The sequence below is a fragment of the Sinohyriopsis cumingii genome, chromosome 5, assembly GCF_028554795.1.
Source record: "Sinohyriopsis cumingii isolate HCF-2022 chromosome 5, ASM2855479v2, whole genome shotgun sequence".
NCBI classification, from domain to species: domain Eukaryota; kingdom Metazoa; phylum Mollusca; class Bivalvia; order Unionida; family Unionidae; genus Sinohyriopsis; species Sinohyriopsis cumingii.
In genome coordinates, this window is record NC_142965.1 from 117,364,591 (window position 1) to 117,383,349 (window position 18,759).

Sequence of the window (18,759 nt, forward strand, 5' to 3'; positions counted from 1 at the left end):
ATGATGTGACCATCCATAAAGAAGTATTGATAACAAGATTTTCATGCTGAATACTGAAGAACTTGACATTTTAAGAGGCACTTAGGTGAAAATTATTGTTAATATAAGTAGCCATAATAACATTTCAAGACAGCTGTCACTGTGGCCATATTTGATATCAGATCTGTATAATTTTCATACAGAACCAAGTAAACAGTCTACAGAAAGCCTTCAGTTAAAAACCACACATCAATATGACCATCCATTCTGGAGTGTGATAAGATTTTCAAGATAACTGTAATGGTGGCTGTATTCAATATCACATTAGCATCATTTTTATTTAGGACCAACCAAACACAATAAAAAGTCTTCTGGAGGAAACCCCATGCCAATATAACTGTCCATTCAGGAAGGGGTGACTTAAATATCATTTTCAAGATGGCTGTCATCGTCGGCATAATCGATTTCAAACTAGAACATTTTCATCTGGGAGCCACTAGACATCATTATAAATATTTGGTGAAAACCCAATGTCACTATGACCATTCAAGAATAGCAAGAAAACTGTATTAGCTGTCCAAGCAACTTCATTTTCATTTAGGACAAACTAGATCTTGGGATGAATACGCATGTCTAGTGTCATGATGATCCACAAAGTAATTTAGGAATAACAAACTTGTACTGAGCCAAACGATGGACAATAGACAACAGGCCATCCCATAAGGTCTTCTGGACCTGGATGTAACATACTTAATCCATACTACTTACACATGGTGTAAATAAATACTGAATGATTCCAGTTAAAAGGTTTTAACTGAATAATGTTAACCATGTAATATATATGCGTAAAAGTTTTGCCATATTTTGCTGTGTAAAATGTGTAATTAATTATAATGCACATCTGATTTTTAGACTCACTACTGGGGTGCACGTAACAAAATGTACGGCACATCACCACAATCATAGCTATATAAAATTAGGTGACACTCCCCCTCTCTGAAAAGGCACATAAAATAAAAATAAAGGCACAAAGGAAAAAAATCCTTTTAAAGTAAAGTAAAATTCTCAATTTAAACTGAACTGATTTAAAAAGTCTGAGACATTCTTGGCTGAAACACCATCACAGGGCGAATGCCAGGGCAAATAAGAATGCATTCATCAGTTGCCTCTTACAATACACAGGATTAAGTAATGGCATTATAACATACAATCACACATGTATCAATCTCCCCATCAGCCCAATCCAGGAAAAGATTATAAATTCTACCTTATATCTGCAATGTGCACTGAAAAAAGTTATTACTTGGGTAAATTTCATGAGGCTGAATCACATCATAATAATCACACACCAATGATGTCATAAACAGTGTCCCCATCATGTGCATTTACAAAGTAGAAAAGTTAGCTCCCTATGACTCCTGTTAGGAACTCTCTGCATCTGGAGATTCATTCTCTCTCACAATATGGTCACACAAACTTACACACACACAAGGTGCATTTTTGGCACTGATTTCCATGCATAAAAAACAGGGCAATGATACAGGAAACATGCAGGATGGTAAGCTTCTCATGATACTGAAGCCAGATTCTTGCTGCCATTTTCCCGTAAAAAATGAAACTGGCTAGGATCAAGACATGTCCAATTAGAATCACCAATTTTATGCAAGTTTTGACCAAAATGCAGGATGGGCACTTTTTATGTTGATCATTAAGTGACTATTTGATCATTGTAACATGTGCACCCTGCTCCACAAAGCAACAATAACACAGGCATAAATTGTACATTATACACATCAAAATACGGTTCACTGCCCAATGTTACAATTGTTGAGTGTTACAATGCAATTGTGCACAAAACATGCTTAAACAGCTATTCAACAGCAGACACCGTAACTAAGAGTTTGTAGTAAAATATGTCCAATTTCTGTTAGTTCTCTATCAAATTACCAATCTGAACAACAAAAATGAAGAAGAAAAAAAAAGAAAATAAAATTCCATCTCACATAACAAATACTTTAAGTTACATCTGAGTACGCACTGTGAAAAGAAAACTCTTTCACAAATAAAAATAATATCCCCTGACCTGATTACTGATCAAGGTACAGCCGGTGGGCACACAAAATGTATATACTCATTTAGAAGTCAAATCCAACTGCAAACTGCACACACCCAGATATGCCATCATATAATGTCCAGGAAGAGCTAGATCTATGCAGTTTCTAAGGAGTAATGAGCAGAACAAACAAAGCAGACCCTTATTTGCCAGCATATTATGCAATGGCAGATAACAGTCTGTTGTATGCAATGGACTTGACTTGTAAGCAAGCATATACTGTAATCTCATGGCACTGTTTAATAATGGCTACTGAAAAATCAAATGGAAAAAAATCCAATAGTTATCACAGCTACAAAATTAAGAACACAAAAAAGAAAAAACTGACATATCTAGCTTGTGTTAAACAAAACAAATGGGACTAAAATGTCAGCTGACCGTGATTCTATTAAAAACATTTTCTGAATGTAACATCCACTATAAATATCTGCATACATAACATGTTAAAAAGCAATGCATAATCAATAGTGTTACATCAGCAGCAGTAAGATCTCTTTCCTCTAAGGAAGCAGAAGAGGTTAGTAGATGTTATTACAGGTAATTGTTATATAAGCCAGGCTTTGATGAACAGGAAGAGATAGGTAGAAACAAATATCATAATACAAAGGTAGGTTATGTAGAAATCTCTAGGTGTTAGTCGAGGAAAACGGACTAATTGGTGAACAGTGTGAGCAACTTGAGCAGGTCGCAATGTTTCTACGATGTCCTCGCATGCACATAGATCTTCCTGCAATGAGAGGAGAGAAGCCAAGGGTAGATATAGTTGGACATTGCCAGTAATTACCAAATTTACCATCAACAAGATGGAAAGCATGGTATGGCACTTGCTGTCAATGTTTAGTAATTAGCATACATGGCCTCTGTGACTTCAATGTTATAATAATTTTGCAAACTTTTCTAAATTTTTCACTTAATAAAGAGAAATAAAATGCTCATAATGCCTTCCATTCAAAATTTGCCATCAATTTTCCAAATTCTGTGAGATCTATGAGAATTCCAATTAAACTGCATATTACTTTTTATATCTTTACTTCTTCAGATTTTGCACAATGACAGACTATACCATATCCTTGGCTTCCCTTCTGTACCAACACAACACACACAAAACAGAGTTCCTTGAACAGATTGACACTCTACTTGGCAAAAAAAATCCTGGAATCCAAGATAAAACTGTTTCTTACTTTTAACTGCTTAGTGTTGAAACCTTCTCTGATAATCTGAATGATTACAAGATTTTCCAAACAGCTGTTGTGGTAGACATGCTATATGTCAAATTGGCACAGGTTTCATTAGGACAAAGCATAAAAGTCTTGATGAAAATGCCATGATCACCTAATGATCATCCAATTAGGTGGAGTGGTAACACAAGATTTTCATGGCAGCCAAATGGATGTGCAACCATTTTCAACTAGGTATCATAAGAAGTCTAACGGTAAAAATCCAATGTTGATAAAGACATCCATTTGGGAGTATAGATCATATTTTCAAGATAGCCACAATGGTGGCTATGCAAAGAGTTAATCATTTTCATTTAGGCCACACAGACACCATAACAACTGTTTGATGGAAACACCAGTCCAAATGAATCCCAAAAACAAGATTTCCACAAAAATGCCCAAATATAGGACATCAGATCAGCAAAACATTATAATTAGTCTTTCAGTGAAAGTCCCATGATGATATATGATCATTCATTCAGGAAATGAAGTGATAACAAGATTTTCAAGTGGGCACTGTGGCTGCCATGTCTCATATATTCCAGATCAGCAGCACTTTCATTTATGCCCATGCAGTCATCACAAAATGTCTTCTGGTTAAAATCCCAGGAGTAGAATAAAAAAAGATGTTCAAGCTGGCTGCTGTGGTGGCCATATTGGACCTCAAATCAGTAACATTTTTATTTATGACAAAGTAGACATCACAAGAAGTATATTAGTGAAAACCCCACGTTGATATGACCATCCATTCAGGAGTAGTGATAACAATATTTTCAAGTTGGCCACAGTGGTAAAGTTTCATGGAAATCCCCAAAGCAGTTTAGAAGGAGCTGCAATAACAACAACTGTGCTTATGGATGGACAACAGAAAACAGACAACAGACCATCAAATAATTTCTTCTGGTCTATGGCCAGTAGAGATAAAAACCCATTACACATATTAAATTTCATAAAGAAAGGCAAGCACTAATTATGTAAATTGCAGCTCAGTTTTATGCATTAACATCTAATATCAAGAGGATTTACTTACAGCAATTTTCTATACATTAATTTCATCAAAAATTATTTCAAATGGATGTTCTTTTTGCCCTTTGCTAAGTCAGAATTAGTATACCATTAAACTATCACTTTTGGCATCCTAAATCTAAATTTCACTTGAAAATTCCTTCAAAACCTGAAGATAGAGTCACCGCTATATAAACGTCACCTTCTCATAAAAGATAAAATTGATTCCATCCCTTTACGCTGCATTAATGTCCTACATAGTGATCACTAGAGAAGGATGAATGCCATCGACACATCAATAGATGGCAATATTGGCAATAGTGTATCAGGGTACTGACTCGATGTATTGATAAAAAGATAATAGGAGCATTACCGTATTTACTCAATTATAAGTTAATTCCAACTGCAAATAACATAGTCTCTAATCAGTCATCACATGCTCCAATGACAGAACAGGGTCCAAGTTAATTCTTATTATTACTCTTAATAAACGGCATAGACCCATATCAGCTGGAACATTATGTGATGTCACATCTGATTCTTGGACTTGGCTTTTAAGTGAGTATATATGGTGTGAAAATTAACCTATTCTTGATGTTTTCATATTCCTTTAAATGAAGTAAAAACAATGCTGCTAAAACAATGTATACAATCCATCTGTCTCCTGATACTGCAACTACACATGTGATATCTAAGGTATCACTACATTACTGTTTTAACTGCACCTTAATTTTTTTTTGAGATAGCAGATGTTAATCTCTAAAGCCAGCAGTTTTTTCCTCTACAAACAATCCTCTATATTTTGATTTATTCCATTAAATAGCTTTTTCCACTTGATTCTTGTTTGCATTGGTAAATTTGTCCAATAGATTTATTATTATTCTCTAAAACTATTTTCTTTAAAACAAATTTCTGAGTTTGAATTTTTTTAGCAAATAAAAGAATAAATGGTGTGTGTGTGTGTGTGTGTGTACACACTCAGTTATGTGCAAGTCCAGCTGTAAATATACAACCAGATCAACCACCACACAATTTGCCAGCAGATCAGGATCTCTGCTTGTTCTACTAAGATTTTTTTATTTAACATTTTTTTTTATAAACCTAGATCTGCCAGTACATTATGTGACAGCAGTCCTGGGTCTGCAGTTTGCAGTTGGTGTCAACTTACAGTTAAGTGTATACAATCATGATACAATCCTCAAGAAGGCAATTATTATCATGATGTAACATGGCCTGAGGCATACCCAGCTCTAGCAGTCACTGGCTCCAAGTGGATAGTTGTCACTAAAAATGGTCTTAAATACAGCACATCCCTACAATAAAGCACTTCATTATGACACATTTCACTTATCATGGAAGGTTCCCATTATGATGTAGCAAACTGCACGCTGCACTACTTTATAAGGTCAGTCTCATCACTACAGGTAAAGCAAATATTAAAAGCATGCCTCTTGTATGTCTTATGTGCATGTACTTGTGTGTGTTCGGGGATTTTTGTAATGCAGCTTTAACAATTTTAGTCATATTGCCTAGATGTCTGCAGCGTGGCAGTTTATAGTGATGTCCATCATTGCGGCATGATGCCTGAGACATTAGCATCATGTCCCACCCAGTCACTTTATCCTGACATAAGGCTGACCAATCCTCTGCTCCTTCGCCATATATACTCACAAGTGCAACTGCACAGACCCAGATAAAGAAAAATGTGCCAGCAGATCTGGGTCTGTGTAGTTTATAAGGAATAATCAGTAGAACAAGCAAAATAAACCCTGATCTGTAGGTACAGTATGCTATGACATCTCAGGATCTATGTTGTCTGCAGTTGGATTTGAATTAAGATGGTATATAACCTCTATGTAACTCTATGGATATTTTAATCAAAATCAGTACTTTGAAGAACTTTGGACAATAAACTGGAGGTAATGTTTGAAAGTTTCTACAACTGTGTGATAGCAATTCTCAATAAATATTTAATAACAGCACATAAAATCTGAATCCAATGGAAATATATACCAATCAGAGAAACATTTTTATTTTTATTTTCAAAACATCTTCTTGAAATAAGGACAAAACGTCTGTAAAAAAAACATTTTGTGTATTTTTGTTTTTATTATAATGAAAAGTGATTTCAAAATAAGAAAAATTGTTTCATTACAACAAAACCATACTTTTCATTATTTCAAAACAATGTCAAAATACACACAAAAAAGAAAAAATAAGTTTTAAAATGAGTTGATTTTCATTAGTTTGGATTATTTTTTATTTTAATAAGATTTTTAGCAACCCCCCACTTCTATAGGTTCCAGTCTATAGTAAGCAGTGAAGATATATGCCCCTTATCAACATGGTTACTTCCCTTGCCAACAGAGTGGATACTCCAGCACGTGATAGCATATGATTGAGGTGTAGAATTTCATGGTAAATTTTCAATAACTGATGACTAACAGAAAGTTGTATACTTTGGTATAGCCCCTGTCAGTTATAAAGGGGAAGAAAAAAAATGAGAAGAAAATCACCTTGTTAAAATAAGGCTGAAATTGTTGCACACAGTTGCCACCCTACTACACTTAATGTTAGCTGTACATGTGCAAGCAGATGCAATACATTGCATAGGCACAAAGCAAAGCCCTATATAAAGAATGCTTATAAGTCAAGTTAAACTGCAAACTGAGATTATGATCTGCTGTCATACAATGCACCAGCAGACCAGTGTCGATGTTATTTGTTTTACTGAATATCCTTAACAAATTGCACAGACCCAGATCTGCCAGCACATTATATGATGGCAGATCTGGATTTGTGCAGACTGCAGTTGTACTCGTCTTCTAAGCAAGTATATATGTTAAATAATTGTGTATTTTCCTCCCTGGTTTCGAACTAATTACATTTTTTAAAAGTCATATGGGGTGGGTATTGTATGAACAACACAAAAACAGAATCTTATACAAGTGGACCGACTCTTAATCATCAGGATGCAAATCAGACCTTTCTAAATGGATCAAATGGCTAAGGGACTAGAACCGATTCAGGGTGCGTTTGATTACATGTCTCTGCTTGAATTGTTTTCTCACAGTGACAGAGTACTATCATTTCACACATCCAGAACATGTACTGACTGCATAGTTTATACTGATTGAACATGACACTACACAACATTAAATGTACTTACAGCTAGAACAATACGCTTAGAACTTTGAAGTAAATGATTTAAATTTTTAAAATTGTTTTTCATAATTTGTATGCATTGTAATGTCTTTATTTATTTGAATTCAAATTGTCTATATGCAAATAAAATGATTATTTACAAGCTCTAACAAAGTACACTTTGCCCCAAGCTTTATACCATTCAACCTTTGCTTATTTAACTATTGGCTGATTACAACTTTTAAAAATACAAAGATCAATGCACAATATGCATAGTACATCAACATAACTGAACTCATCCAGGATTTTGTTGATATATACAAACCTTTTTACCAAGTTTTATTGAAACTGAGAGGTAGCTCTGTCAATCAAATCCAAGCTCGTCACATTAATATGCACAGATCTCTTTTATTTTGCAAAACCTCTCATGTACATTTATGATATAAATCCACTTACAGAGGTAACAAGCCCAGCCAAATAGATACAATATTACTTTATAAATATGTCTTAATTTTGTTTACAATTAAACTCATCTAGTACCTTGATAACATGAAACTACTTAAAAATCTGATGAGAAATGTAGTTCCAAGAGTGTTGAGAAATTACTCCATTTAAATGCAAGATCACATCATTAATACATATAGAGATCTTGACAATAGTCGATAGATTTATAATCACATAAAAGGTCCAAAATTTATCCTTTAAACAATACTAACAGAAATTGTTGTCAACCAAGGGAAGAATGCAAAAACATTGCAAAGAAATAATTTCATAATTAAACTATACATACACTGAAAAATGACAAACATTTCTAGCAAAAATACATATAAAGTAATAAAACAAAAGTGTATAAACTTGGAGGAAAAAAATAAAACAAGAGCAAAGAACTTATTCTGATACACACACAATTGATCTCATATATACATATATTGCAGAACGCAGCAATTCAAAATTGTACCTGTAAATACACTACTGATTATACTTTTACCAAATGCACATATAACTTGTAATGTGCTGTTCTTGACAGTGGACAATTTTATTGTCTACATTGTATTTGCACCCAAAGTCATCTGTAGATGAATATTTTGGCTCATCCAACTTAGTGAACATCAGATCTGTTTAGACCTCTAAATCATTTTATATATATATGTTTTATCATAATTCACTGAACTGGGCTTTTTTCTGACTCAAAAGCTGCAACTTTTAAGTGATTCATATAATTAGTGGCATCTAGTGCTATGTATTTTAAATGAATTTAGTACAAGTGCTAATCAGAACTATGCATCCTGCAGTTACACACTACCCAATTATATTTGCCTGTACTTCCATTCTACACTAATAACATTATAGGGAGACATAAGACTGGAGACTAAATAATCTTTGGAGAACTACAGTTTAAATGATAAAAACAAATCTGGAGAAAAGCTAATAAATGAGACTTCATGCTTTATGGATACTAGACTTAAGCATGACTATGTTCAGAGGGAATACTGTTACAGTGACTGATAATATTTGGGGTTTTGGTGAGATTCATTAAACAATGGACAACAAATCTAATGTTACAAAAAGAGGTGTTAAGCTATGATGGTCGACATACAAAAGCTATGATGGTCCAGATATAAAAGCTATGACGGTCCACGTACACAAGCTATGATGGTCCACATACTTAAGATATAACGATCCACATACAACAGCGATAATGACCTACATAAATAAGCACTGATGGGCCTCTACATGTGATTATTAATTTATTGATGCTGTTAAGGGGAACCTTTTTGCTAAGGTCTAATTAAAACCAATACAGCAATGGTAAACATTATATTAAACTAAAACAGCTTGTGAAATACACTTAGACCTCAATTAATTCTAGTACTGTCTGACAAACTGCAGTTCCAAACAATATGGAGCTTAATGGCTTCTTGCTATCTCTCAACCTGATGTATTCCACGTCTTCTTTATTTTCTTTAATTCCACAAGGTGAAGGCAATCATCTCTCCCACCAAAAGATAGACTCGAATCAACACATTATATCCAATAAATGTAATTGCTGCCATTGGTGCTTTTCCCCCACACAAGAATCTGGTTTATCCTTTATATTCATCTGTACTAAGAAAACTTTTAAAGAAGATTGTCACTTTTGTCTTCAACACATATAGCTTGTTGCATGCTAGTTTTAGAAAATTCTGAAGGCAACAGCTTGATCATATAGATGATTTGCAATGAACAAATATGTTCAGTTTAAAGCATTCCAGGTATTCCTGTAAAGTTATTCTGGTTCCCTGACCAACTCCACTGAATATGATATGAAAACCCAGCTCTGAATCAGACAAGGAGAAGCCACCATCCAGCTTTTACCACAACAATCACATTTCTGTAATTATTGCTTTTATTCAGTTTAAGTAGCTATTTTAAAGGTAATTTCATAAGACGTGGTTGAATAATAAGGGTTGGCAGGTCTGTATGATCATAAACATTAGTCACTCAAAGAGACTGACGCCCTAGTGGGTAAAAAGAATTTTCAGGAATTCAAGAAAAGACCATGTCTTTCTTTTAACTGAATGCATGTTGAAACCATCTCAAATATTCATCATAGATGACATGATTTGCATCTAATTCACTGCGGTGGACAGAATGAATATCAGATTGGGATGATTTTCATTGAGGTCCAAGTATACATTATTATAAGTCTCTTGGTGTCCCCCCCACCCCAAAATATCAATATAACCATCTATTCAAGGCACTAGTGACATGATTTTGCAGACAACATGGCATCAATTGTGGGTTTACTATTGGAATAAATTATATTTAAGACCAATTAGGTATCATAGTAAGTCTATAAGTGAAAAGTGCATGTTGTGATAGTCACCCACTTGGGAGAAGCAGCAATGGTGGTCATATGGAGAGTCGGTTGGTTTGCATCATTTCTTTAGGATCAACTAGACACTTAAGAAATCTTCTGATGAAAATCCAATGTCAACATAACTTTTCACTTAAGAGTACTAGCTATAACAAGATTTTTTAGATGGCCATATTGTATGCCACATCAGCACCACTCTAATATATTATCAACCAGACATTGTAAGAGGTCTTCTGGTGAAATATCAGTTCTCGTTTTCAAGGAGTAACAATATGTTCAAGATGACTATAATAGTGATAATAATGGATACCCAATTTGTATCATTTCCATTCTGGACCAACTAGACACTGTAAGAATTCTTCTAGTAAAAGCACAGTTAATGATATGAACAAGCAAAAAAGGTAGTGATAACAAGATTTTAAAGATGGCCATATTGAGGGTCCGACCATTTCATTTTATGACCAAATAGACATCACAGAAAGTCTTTCAATAATAACCCCATGCTGAAACAACCTTTCATTCATAATGACAGAACAAGATTTTCAAGCTTGCCACTGTGGCAGCCAAACAGCATGATATTGGCAATTGTTCTCATTAAGGCCAAACTAAACATCACAATATGTCTTCTGTGAAAACACCATGTGACTTTTCTTTCAGAAGTAAGAGTGAAACCAAGATTTTCAAAATGGTCGACTAGCCATCTTGTGAAATCGCATCGTGTGACTTTCCATTTAGAAGCAGTAGAAATAAGACAAGATTTTTAAGATGGCCATGGTAATATTGGACTTCACATCGGTACCATTTTCATTTAGTGTCAAGTAGACATCTCAAGACATCTTTTCGTCAGAACCCCATGTCAATCTGACTTTCCATTCAGGACAGTTAGCAAAGACAAAATTTTCAAGATAGCTGCTGTGATAGCCATATTGGACATCAGATTGGCACTATTTCCATTTAGGACTGACTAGACATCATAGTAAGTCTTTTAGTGAAAAGAATGACACTATTTTCACTTAGGACTGACTAGACATCATAAGTCATTTAGTGAAAATCTTCTCTTAATATAACCATCCATTCAAAAAGAGTAGTGACAATATTTTCAACATGGAAGCTGTATAACAGCCATACTGGATTTCAGCTCAGCACCATTTTCATTTAAGACCAGAAAGACATCTTAAGACTTTTTTGGTGAAACATCCATGACACTAAGACTTTCTGTTCACGTTGTGATATTTTTTCAAGATGGTTGCCATGGTATCCATATTGGATGTTGGATTGGCACTATTTTTATTAGTAGCAGCTGCACATCAGTCTTTTAGTGAAAACACCATGACAATATGATCATCCATTCAATTAGAGTAGTGATGAGATTTTTAAATATGGCAAATGTGGCAGCCATTCTTGACTTCAGATCAGCATGACTTTCATGTAGATGAAATATTTTCATGAAAAGCCCATGTTGATATGAACATCCATCCAGGAGGAGTAGGAATAACAAGATTTTCAAGATGTCTGCTGTGATTGCCATGTTGGATGCTGCACCATCTTAACCATGAATGTAAAGTGTCATGGCATTCTGCCAAGCAGTTTAAGAAGAGCAGCAATAACAAAGTTGTGGCAATGGACAGATGGACGACAGACAAAAGACCATTTAATAAGCTCTTTTGGTCTATGATCAGTGAAGCTACAGACAACTTTGTAGCTGCTATAATGGCCTCAAAGTCTGTCATTTACACATAAATACAAATATGCCCACAAAATGTAATTTGCCTTCCTAACTTGGTCATTGCATAATGCTGCTAAGATGTGTTTTGTCAAAATAATCAAAACAGTTGGAGAAAAAAAAAAAGAACAAAGAGGTTAAAAAATGAAAAAACTATTATAATGCTATGAAAGTCTAATAGGTCATTTACATTAGATACATAAATGTTCACAAATCTTCGAATTTGTACACACACACACAAATGCAAGCAGTGGAGTATAAAAGCAACAGCTTGAAATTCTGCTTCAAATCAGTGAACTGAAAATTTATTAGAATTGTGGTCATACATACACAACAAATTTTACATTGAAATCCCAACATTAAAAATACTTTCAATGTACAAATTGTGGCAAATGTAAAACAAGACACCATATCTGCACTCAAAAGAGAGCTTCTTTCAAAGTTTATGGTCTGGTATCAGGGAATCACTGTAAACAAGCAAAATAAACAGTGAATACAGCCAATATGACTGGTAGTGGTAAACATATCATATATACATAAACGTATCATAGCACTACCAAAAAGTTAAGAAGACACTGGAAGTTTCATGTCTATAATAGGATTGAGTGCAGCAATCTAAACTGCAATTCGAAAGACCATAGAAAGGATTTAAATATTTTAATTCATATTGTACTGATACTTACTTTTTTAACTCCTATTTTCCTACATGCATCTAAGAAGTTGTCTACATTTCTTCTACATTTGGCTGTTGTTAACTTTGGCTGCAACAAAATAATCTTGGTTAAAATAACTGACAATATTTTTTTTAACTTCAGGAATACCAAGAAATTCAATTCAAATATGTGCAATAATGAAGGGTTAAATACCTGTTGATTTCTTGTCCTGTTTATATTCCTTAATCAGTAAAGTATAACTTAAAGAAGAACTAGAGTTAATGTTAAGTAACAAAAAAAAACTCCTTCTAAAGCATAAGTGAGTTGGATATTAAGTGATGTTGCATAAACACTTACTACATTATTTGCCTGTTTTGCATTTAATAGTCATCTATGTACATAACCAAAATTTTTTTGCAGAAACCATTATTTAAGTCAGTTACCTTGACCTCTGACCCCATCATTTATAGGCTGCTTTCTTATTGTAAGTGCAAGGTATCCACAAAGTTTGTTCATGTCCATGATGCAGAACTAATGTTACTTTGTGGAAACCATTTGTCTTTCAGTCACAGCAACCCTGACTTTTGAACTTTGAACCCCTAAATTGATAGGCTGCCTCCTTACCCCATGTGCAAGCCATCCACAAAGTCTGTAGACAGAAAAAACTCAACATATCGTGCAGAAATCCTTGGTCTTATTTCAGTCAATGACCATGACCTATTCATCATGAAAGCTAAAGGTTCTTTCTTACCTAAATGCAAGTTATCCATAAAGTTTGTTATTTGTACATGGTGGAGAAATCATCATTGTACAGAAATAATTTTTCTTCTTTCAGTTACAGTGACCTTAACCTTTGACTTTCTGACCTCAAGTACATGCCATGCATCAAGTTTTGTAACTGTAGACGGTGGGTGAAATTGGTAACAGACAAGTGGATGTACTAATGGAAAGAAAACATCCAAACATAATTAGCTTTATCTAATGGTAGGCATATAAAAAGTAAATCACTTTGACCTCGTTTTTGTAGCCGACACATGCTCATCCTCAGATGCACAGAATGGTACTAGAATTTCAATCCTATTATAAACCTGAAGCAATGCTAACTAAATCCTAAAATGTGGATCAACATGATCATAATGTGTCTTCATTCCAGTATAAAACCATATTGAAAATTTGAAGCAAAAAGATGTATAAAAACAAAGCCTGATTCTGCACATCAAGACTATGATCAATGCATTGCTGTAAAAGAAATGGTCAAAAGGTTGAGCATATTGCAGAATTTGTCTTAACTTCATGTTTCTGTTTAGAAAATAAAAGCAGAAACAGAAATTTAACCAAACTTCATATGCACATTTGCTATGACCATCAAAGGGGTAAGCCTGTGTCACGATATTTGTCTTTGCTACTGATTCATCCCAAGTATGAAGAAAAAAACAACTTTCAACATTTTCTAAGACTGTGACCCTGAATCCAAGGTCATTGGGGCTAGCAATTTTGTTGCAGAATGAAGTATCTTACTTTTATAAAGACTCATGCCAAGTATGATGAGAATCTATCAAGACCTATTTAAGGGAGGTTGCTGTACATAAATGAAGAGTGGGGGTGTGACAATTAAGGGTTTATTACTCACTAATGATAATGCAGAATGCTCAATCAAACTCAGTCATAGTCACACTGTGATCAAGCTGCATACTAAATCTGATGTGTGATTTGGATTTGGACTGTTAATGTTGCTTTAAAAAAATTTCAGTCATATGCATTGTGGTAATTTATAGTGAAGTCTAGCACTGAGGCATCATGACTTAGACATGTAGAATCAAGTCCCACCCAGTCCCATTATCCTGACATCAGGCCTACCAGCCCTAACAGTAACATTTTAATGCTGTGCGCAAGGGAGCTGCTCTAACCATTTTGGTAAGTCTTTGGTATGACACTGCCAGGGTTCAAAACCACCGACTCCTGCATCTGAGGTAGACACTCTAACCACTTAGGCCATCGGAGTGGTCCATACTAAATTTGGTTGAAATGCAAGTATAATGAAGGCAGTTAGTGGACAGTTGGAAGGATGGAAAGCCCAATTTAATATCCCCTGTTCCTCTGATTTTGCAAAGAACGAACAAGTCAGACATGTGCCTACAGCAACTATGTACATAAAAGACTGTATTAATAATCTGTATGTAAAATAACAAAAAACTCATTCAAGATTAATGAGAGGAAACTTACCACTGCTGGGGAAGGTACGTGAACACTGGCTACAGATCTTGGCCTAATTTGATTGGCAAGATGGCATAACAACACTCCATCACTCAAAGCTTCAGGTAAGTTATCTGGGAGAGACCGTTTTAACCTTGTCTCCATTGTCTGTTAACAAAAATAAAAAAACAATGCACCTTGTAGAAGAATATATAAATATATAACTTTTCCTTTAAATTTTTTTGAATACTTTCAAACTTGGAAAATAATTATAGTCTGATTTCAAGTAATATGTAGTATTAATACTGTTTTATTTTTAAATCAAGACAACATACAAAATACAAGTACAGTTATACCCAATAATGAGAGACCTCTAATGCAAATAAAATCTGGTCACTCAAGTGGGTTGTTTTCACATTATAAATCATTATATTATATAAAAAAAGTTTTATTCTTTGCTGAGGTTGATAAATCCATAGAATAATCCACTTGTTCTCGTAAGTACTAGCACAAGCTATTACTAAACCTGCTACTGAAGAAAAAATACAAAAGGCATCCGCATTATTGACCTTGATTCAATTGTGTTTTCTGGACACCTATTATCTGATCCTGTAACATCAGTTGTAAGTACTGACAAATTGAAACCAGCCTGCACTCCCTCTGCTAAGTGTTTAATAGTAGTGAAGAGTGACAGCAATTTGCCTGCATAACCTTAATAAAAAGAGATGGAAAACAGACTTCTGAGAGAAAACACTAACTTTCAATGATCAATGTCTCCAATATTCTTAATGAACATCCTTTTCATTAAAGAGAAACAGAGATCAGCCCATAACCAGTATATGCCTACTCTGGTACATGACTGGAAAATTTGCTTGACCATTAAGATGTTCTCTCATGACAGGTGGTCTTCCAAAACTCTTTTTCTTTCAAGACAGATTTTACAGAAGTTTATTCAAAATACACATCAAAATGTTCAGTAATTATTTTTTAGTAACCTAACACATTTATAATATGAGAGGTAAATTACTTAAAGATCTATGTGTGTGTGATCTGGATTTTTAACATAGCTTTAACAATTTTTCAGTCATATCGCTACAATATCTTCATTGTGGCAGTTTATAGTGATGCTTAGCACTGGGGCATCATGCCACAGACATGAAGCATGATGTCCCACCCAGTTACATTATCCTGACACCAGGCCGACCAGTCCTAACACTAACCTCCTAATGCTAAGTGCCAAGTGAGGCAGCTGTTAGTACTGTTTTTGTAAGTCTTTGGTATGACTTGGTCAGGAATCAAACCTGCTACCTCTAGCATCCAAGACGGATGCTCTAACCACTAGGCCACTAGAGCGGTTCTTAAAGATCTGTCACAGAACTAAAGTATCATAAGTATTTATGAAAGCAATTTCATATGGAGATGTCTGGAAATTTAAAACGAAAAGAAAGGCTAATTTCAAACTCTGGAAAATATCCCAATTAATCAGAACAGAGAAAATATTGTGAAGACCAAAACATTAACTGACCACATTTGCCCTAAACGATTTGACTGCATATCAAAAGTGTGTTAAATGACTACAAAAACAACTTTAAAACTATCTTATTTACACATAGATTTTTAAGACTTAAAAAAAATAATTACGGATTAAATCATAAACTTCAGGGAGTTAAGAAAATCTTGAATGCAAAAAGAACTGAAAATGACTGAACTACTTTAGAAAGAAATACTTTCAAATGCCATTTACATTCAAGTATAAACACTTTTCTTCAGTTGTGAAAATGACCTTTACATCAATAATTACATTTGTGGACTGATGAATGGGTTTCATCATTTCAGAAGGATCATTGTTCAAAAGGGTTTTTAAACTTTTAAACTCAACAGATTTGCATTTTACTAAGACTTAAGTCAATTGTTCATAATTCTATAGCTCTACTAAAGAGCCGGGACAAAATATACATAAAATGATGTGTGGTCTGGATTTGCCTTAATGATATGGATATTACAGGACTAGTTTCATATCTTCCTGAATCTTACTTTTCTAAGCATTTCTATATGTTCCATTTCATCTTTCTGATGCTCCTGTTGCCTCGGATGCTCCTGTTGCCTCTGATGTCCCTGTTGTCTCTGCACTGGTAAGCTAGGATTATGATTTTTAAAGTCTTCTATTTTCATGTTGGAATCAGATGCACCTGGAATAGTTAAGACACAGATTTATATATATTGTCCAATTTTCAAGGTTACATTAAGAAATGTTCCAACTGAGCAATATGTGATCAATTTACCTGCATATGCTACAAAGAACGAGTGTTTTTTCTTTGAACACAAATGACCCTTAAGATGCCTAAACAGAAAACTGGGTAGAAGAACAGACATACTCTATATATATATATATATATATATATAGACACACACAACATTCATGGAGGGACATCATGGAGGGACATGGGAGTAGAAAAGTAGAAAATAGTTTGTTCTGTGATTCAGACCTGTTGATATGACCAACCATTCAGTGACAAGATTATCTGTTCACTGTGGCTGTACTTGGGGTCACCAGACATTATAATCAGTGTTCTGGTGAAAACACAATGTCAATAAGATGGCAGCCACACTGTCCATATAGGACATCAAATCAACACCATTTTCATTTAGTGCCATATAGGACATCAAATCAACACCATTTTCATTTAGTGCCATAAAGGACGTCAAATCAACACCATTTTTATTTAGAACCAACTAGATATGATTACTAGTTTTCTGTTGAAAACCCAATGCTGATGTGACTTTTCAATTAGGAGGAGTAGTGATCAGATTTTTAATATATATTAGTAAAATATTTATTTAAGATCAACACCTTAAGAAGTCTTACGGTAAAACCCCTCACTGATGTAACTGTTGGTTCAGAAGGAGTAGTTATAACAAGATTTTCAACATGGCTGCTAAGATGGTAGTATTGGACATCAGATCGGCACCATTTTCATTTAGGACCAAAGCAGACATCATAAGAAGTCCTTCAGTGAAACCCCAATTTGGCATGACCATCTGTTCAAATGGATTTTCAAGATGACTGCTGTGACGGTCATATTGGCTGTCTGAACAGTACTGTTTTTATTTAGGACCTATTAGACCTTGCAATGAAAGTATTAAGTTTCATGACAATCATCCAAGTAGTTTAGGAGAGTAGTGATAACAGATAGATGAAGATCAACATGCCATCCATAAGCTATGACCAAGAGTGCAAAAAATGAGTATCTGAAAATCATATCTGCTCTGAGTATAACAAAACTTGTAACCTTCATGTTAAAAATGTTCAATCAATTAAATATTCAACTTCTAAATCCATCATCATGACCAAGCATTTACAAAATGACTTGTAGGTGAGTGAGATGCTTTCAGTGACTGTGTAACTATTAAAAGCATTTGACTAATTGTAATATATTGGGCATGCCGTTTTCAGTATTCTGTGGTAGTGTCTCTGCAATCCTATGCAGTTCTAATGTACATGATATACAGGTGTAGGATTGTCATAACAGTCATAACATAAGTCACTACTACAAATGCAAATAAACAAGTGTATATTTTAACAGTACTTATTAAAAGTTATTTATCACACACATCTGAGTACTACAAGGGATTGAGGGTTGGGGACCATGACTATGAAAAGGCAGAGCATTTTGATTCTAGAGTCTAACAGCTATTCCTTCCAGGGATTTGGACCTATAACCATACAGAAAACATTTACCAAGATTTTTTAATGACCTTGACCTTGCTTCAGGTAGAGAAAGGTGGTAAGTTGCATAGATATGAAAATCGATTGTTTACCAATTCTGCTATCCAAGTATGACATCAACATCTGTAAAGGTTTGGGACTTGTGACC

At 34.5% G+C, this 18,759-nt stretch overlaps 1 protein-coding gene across 12 annotated transcripts in view; it reads right to left on the reverse strand.

The window, feature by feature from the left end:
- LOC149800051 (uncharacterized) overlaps nucleotides 1-18,759 on the reverse strand; it is a 121,785-nt gene that overhangs the window by 20,702 nt on the left and 82,324 nt on the right. For 11 of the 12 annotated variants that reach the window (XM_089959607.1, XM_089959603.1, XM_089959606.1 and 8 more), the window contains 4 exons: nucleotides 16,919-17,073; nucleotides 14,915-15,052; nucleotides 12,722-12,799; nucleotides 2,622-2,819 (listed from right to left, as the gene is read on the reverse strand). In XM_089959607.1, coding sequence (XP_089815733.1) covers nucleotides 2,637-2,819; nucleotides 12,722-12,799; nucleotides 14,915-15,052; nucleotides 16,919-17,073 — 554 coding nt within the window. In that variant the 3' untranslated portion in view covers nucleotides 2,622-2,636. Of the gene's footprint in view, nucleotides 1-2,621; nucleotides 2,820-12,721; nucleotides 12,800-14,914; nucleotides 15,053-16,918; nucleotides 17,074-18,759 lie in introns of those variants that run through there. The other variant, XM_089959597.1, reaches the window with a different exon arrangement.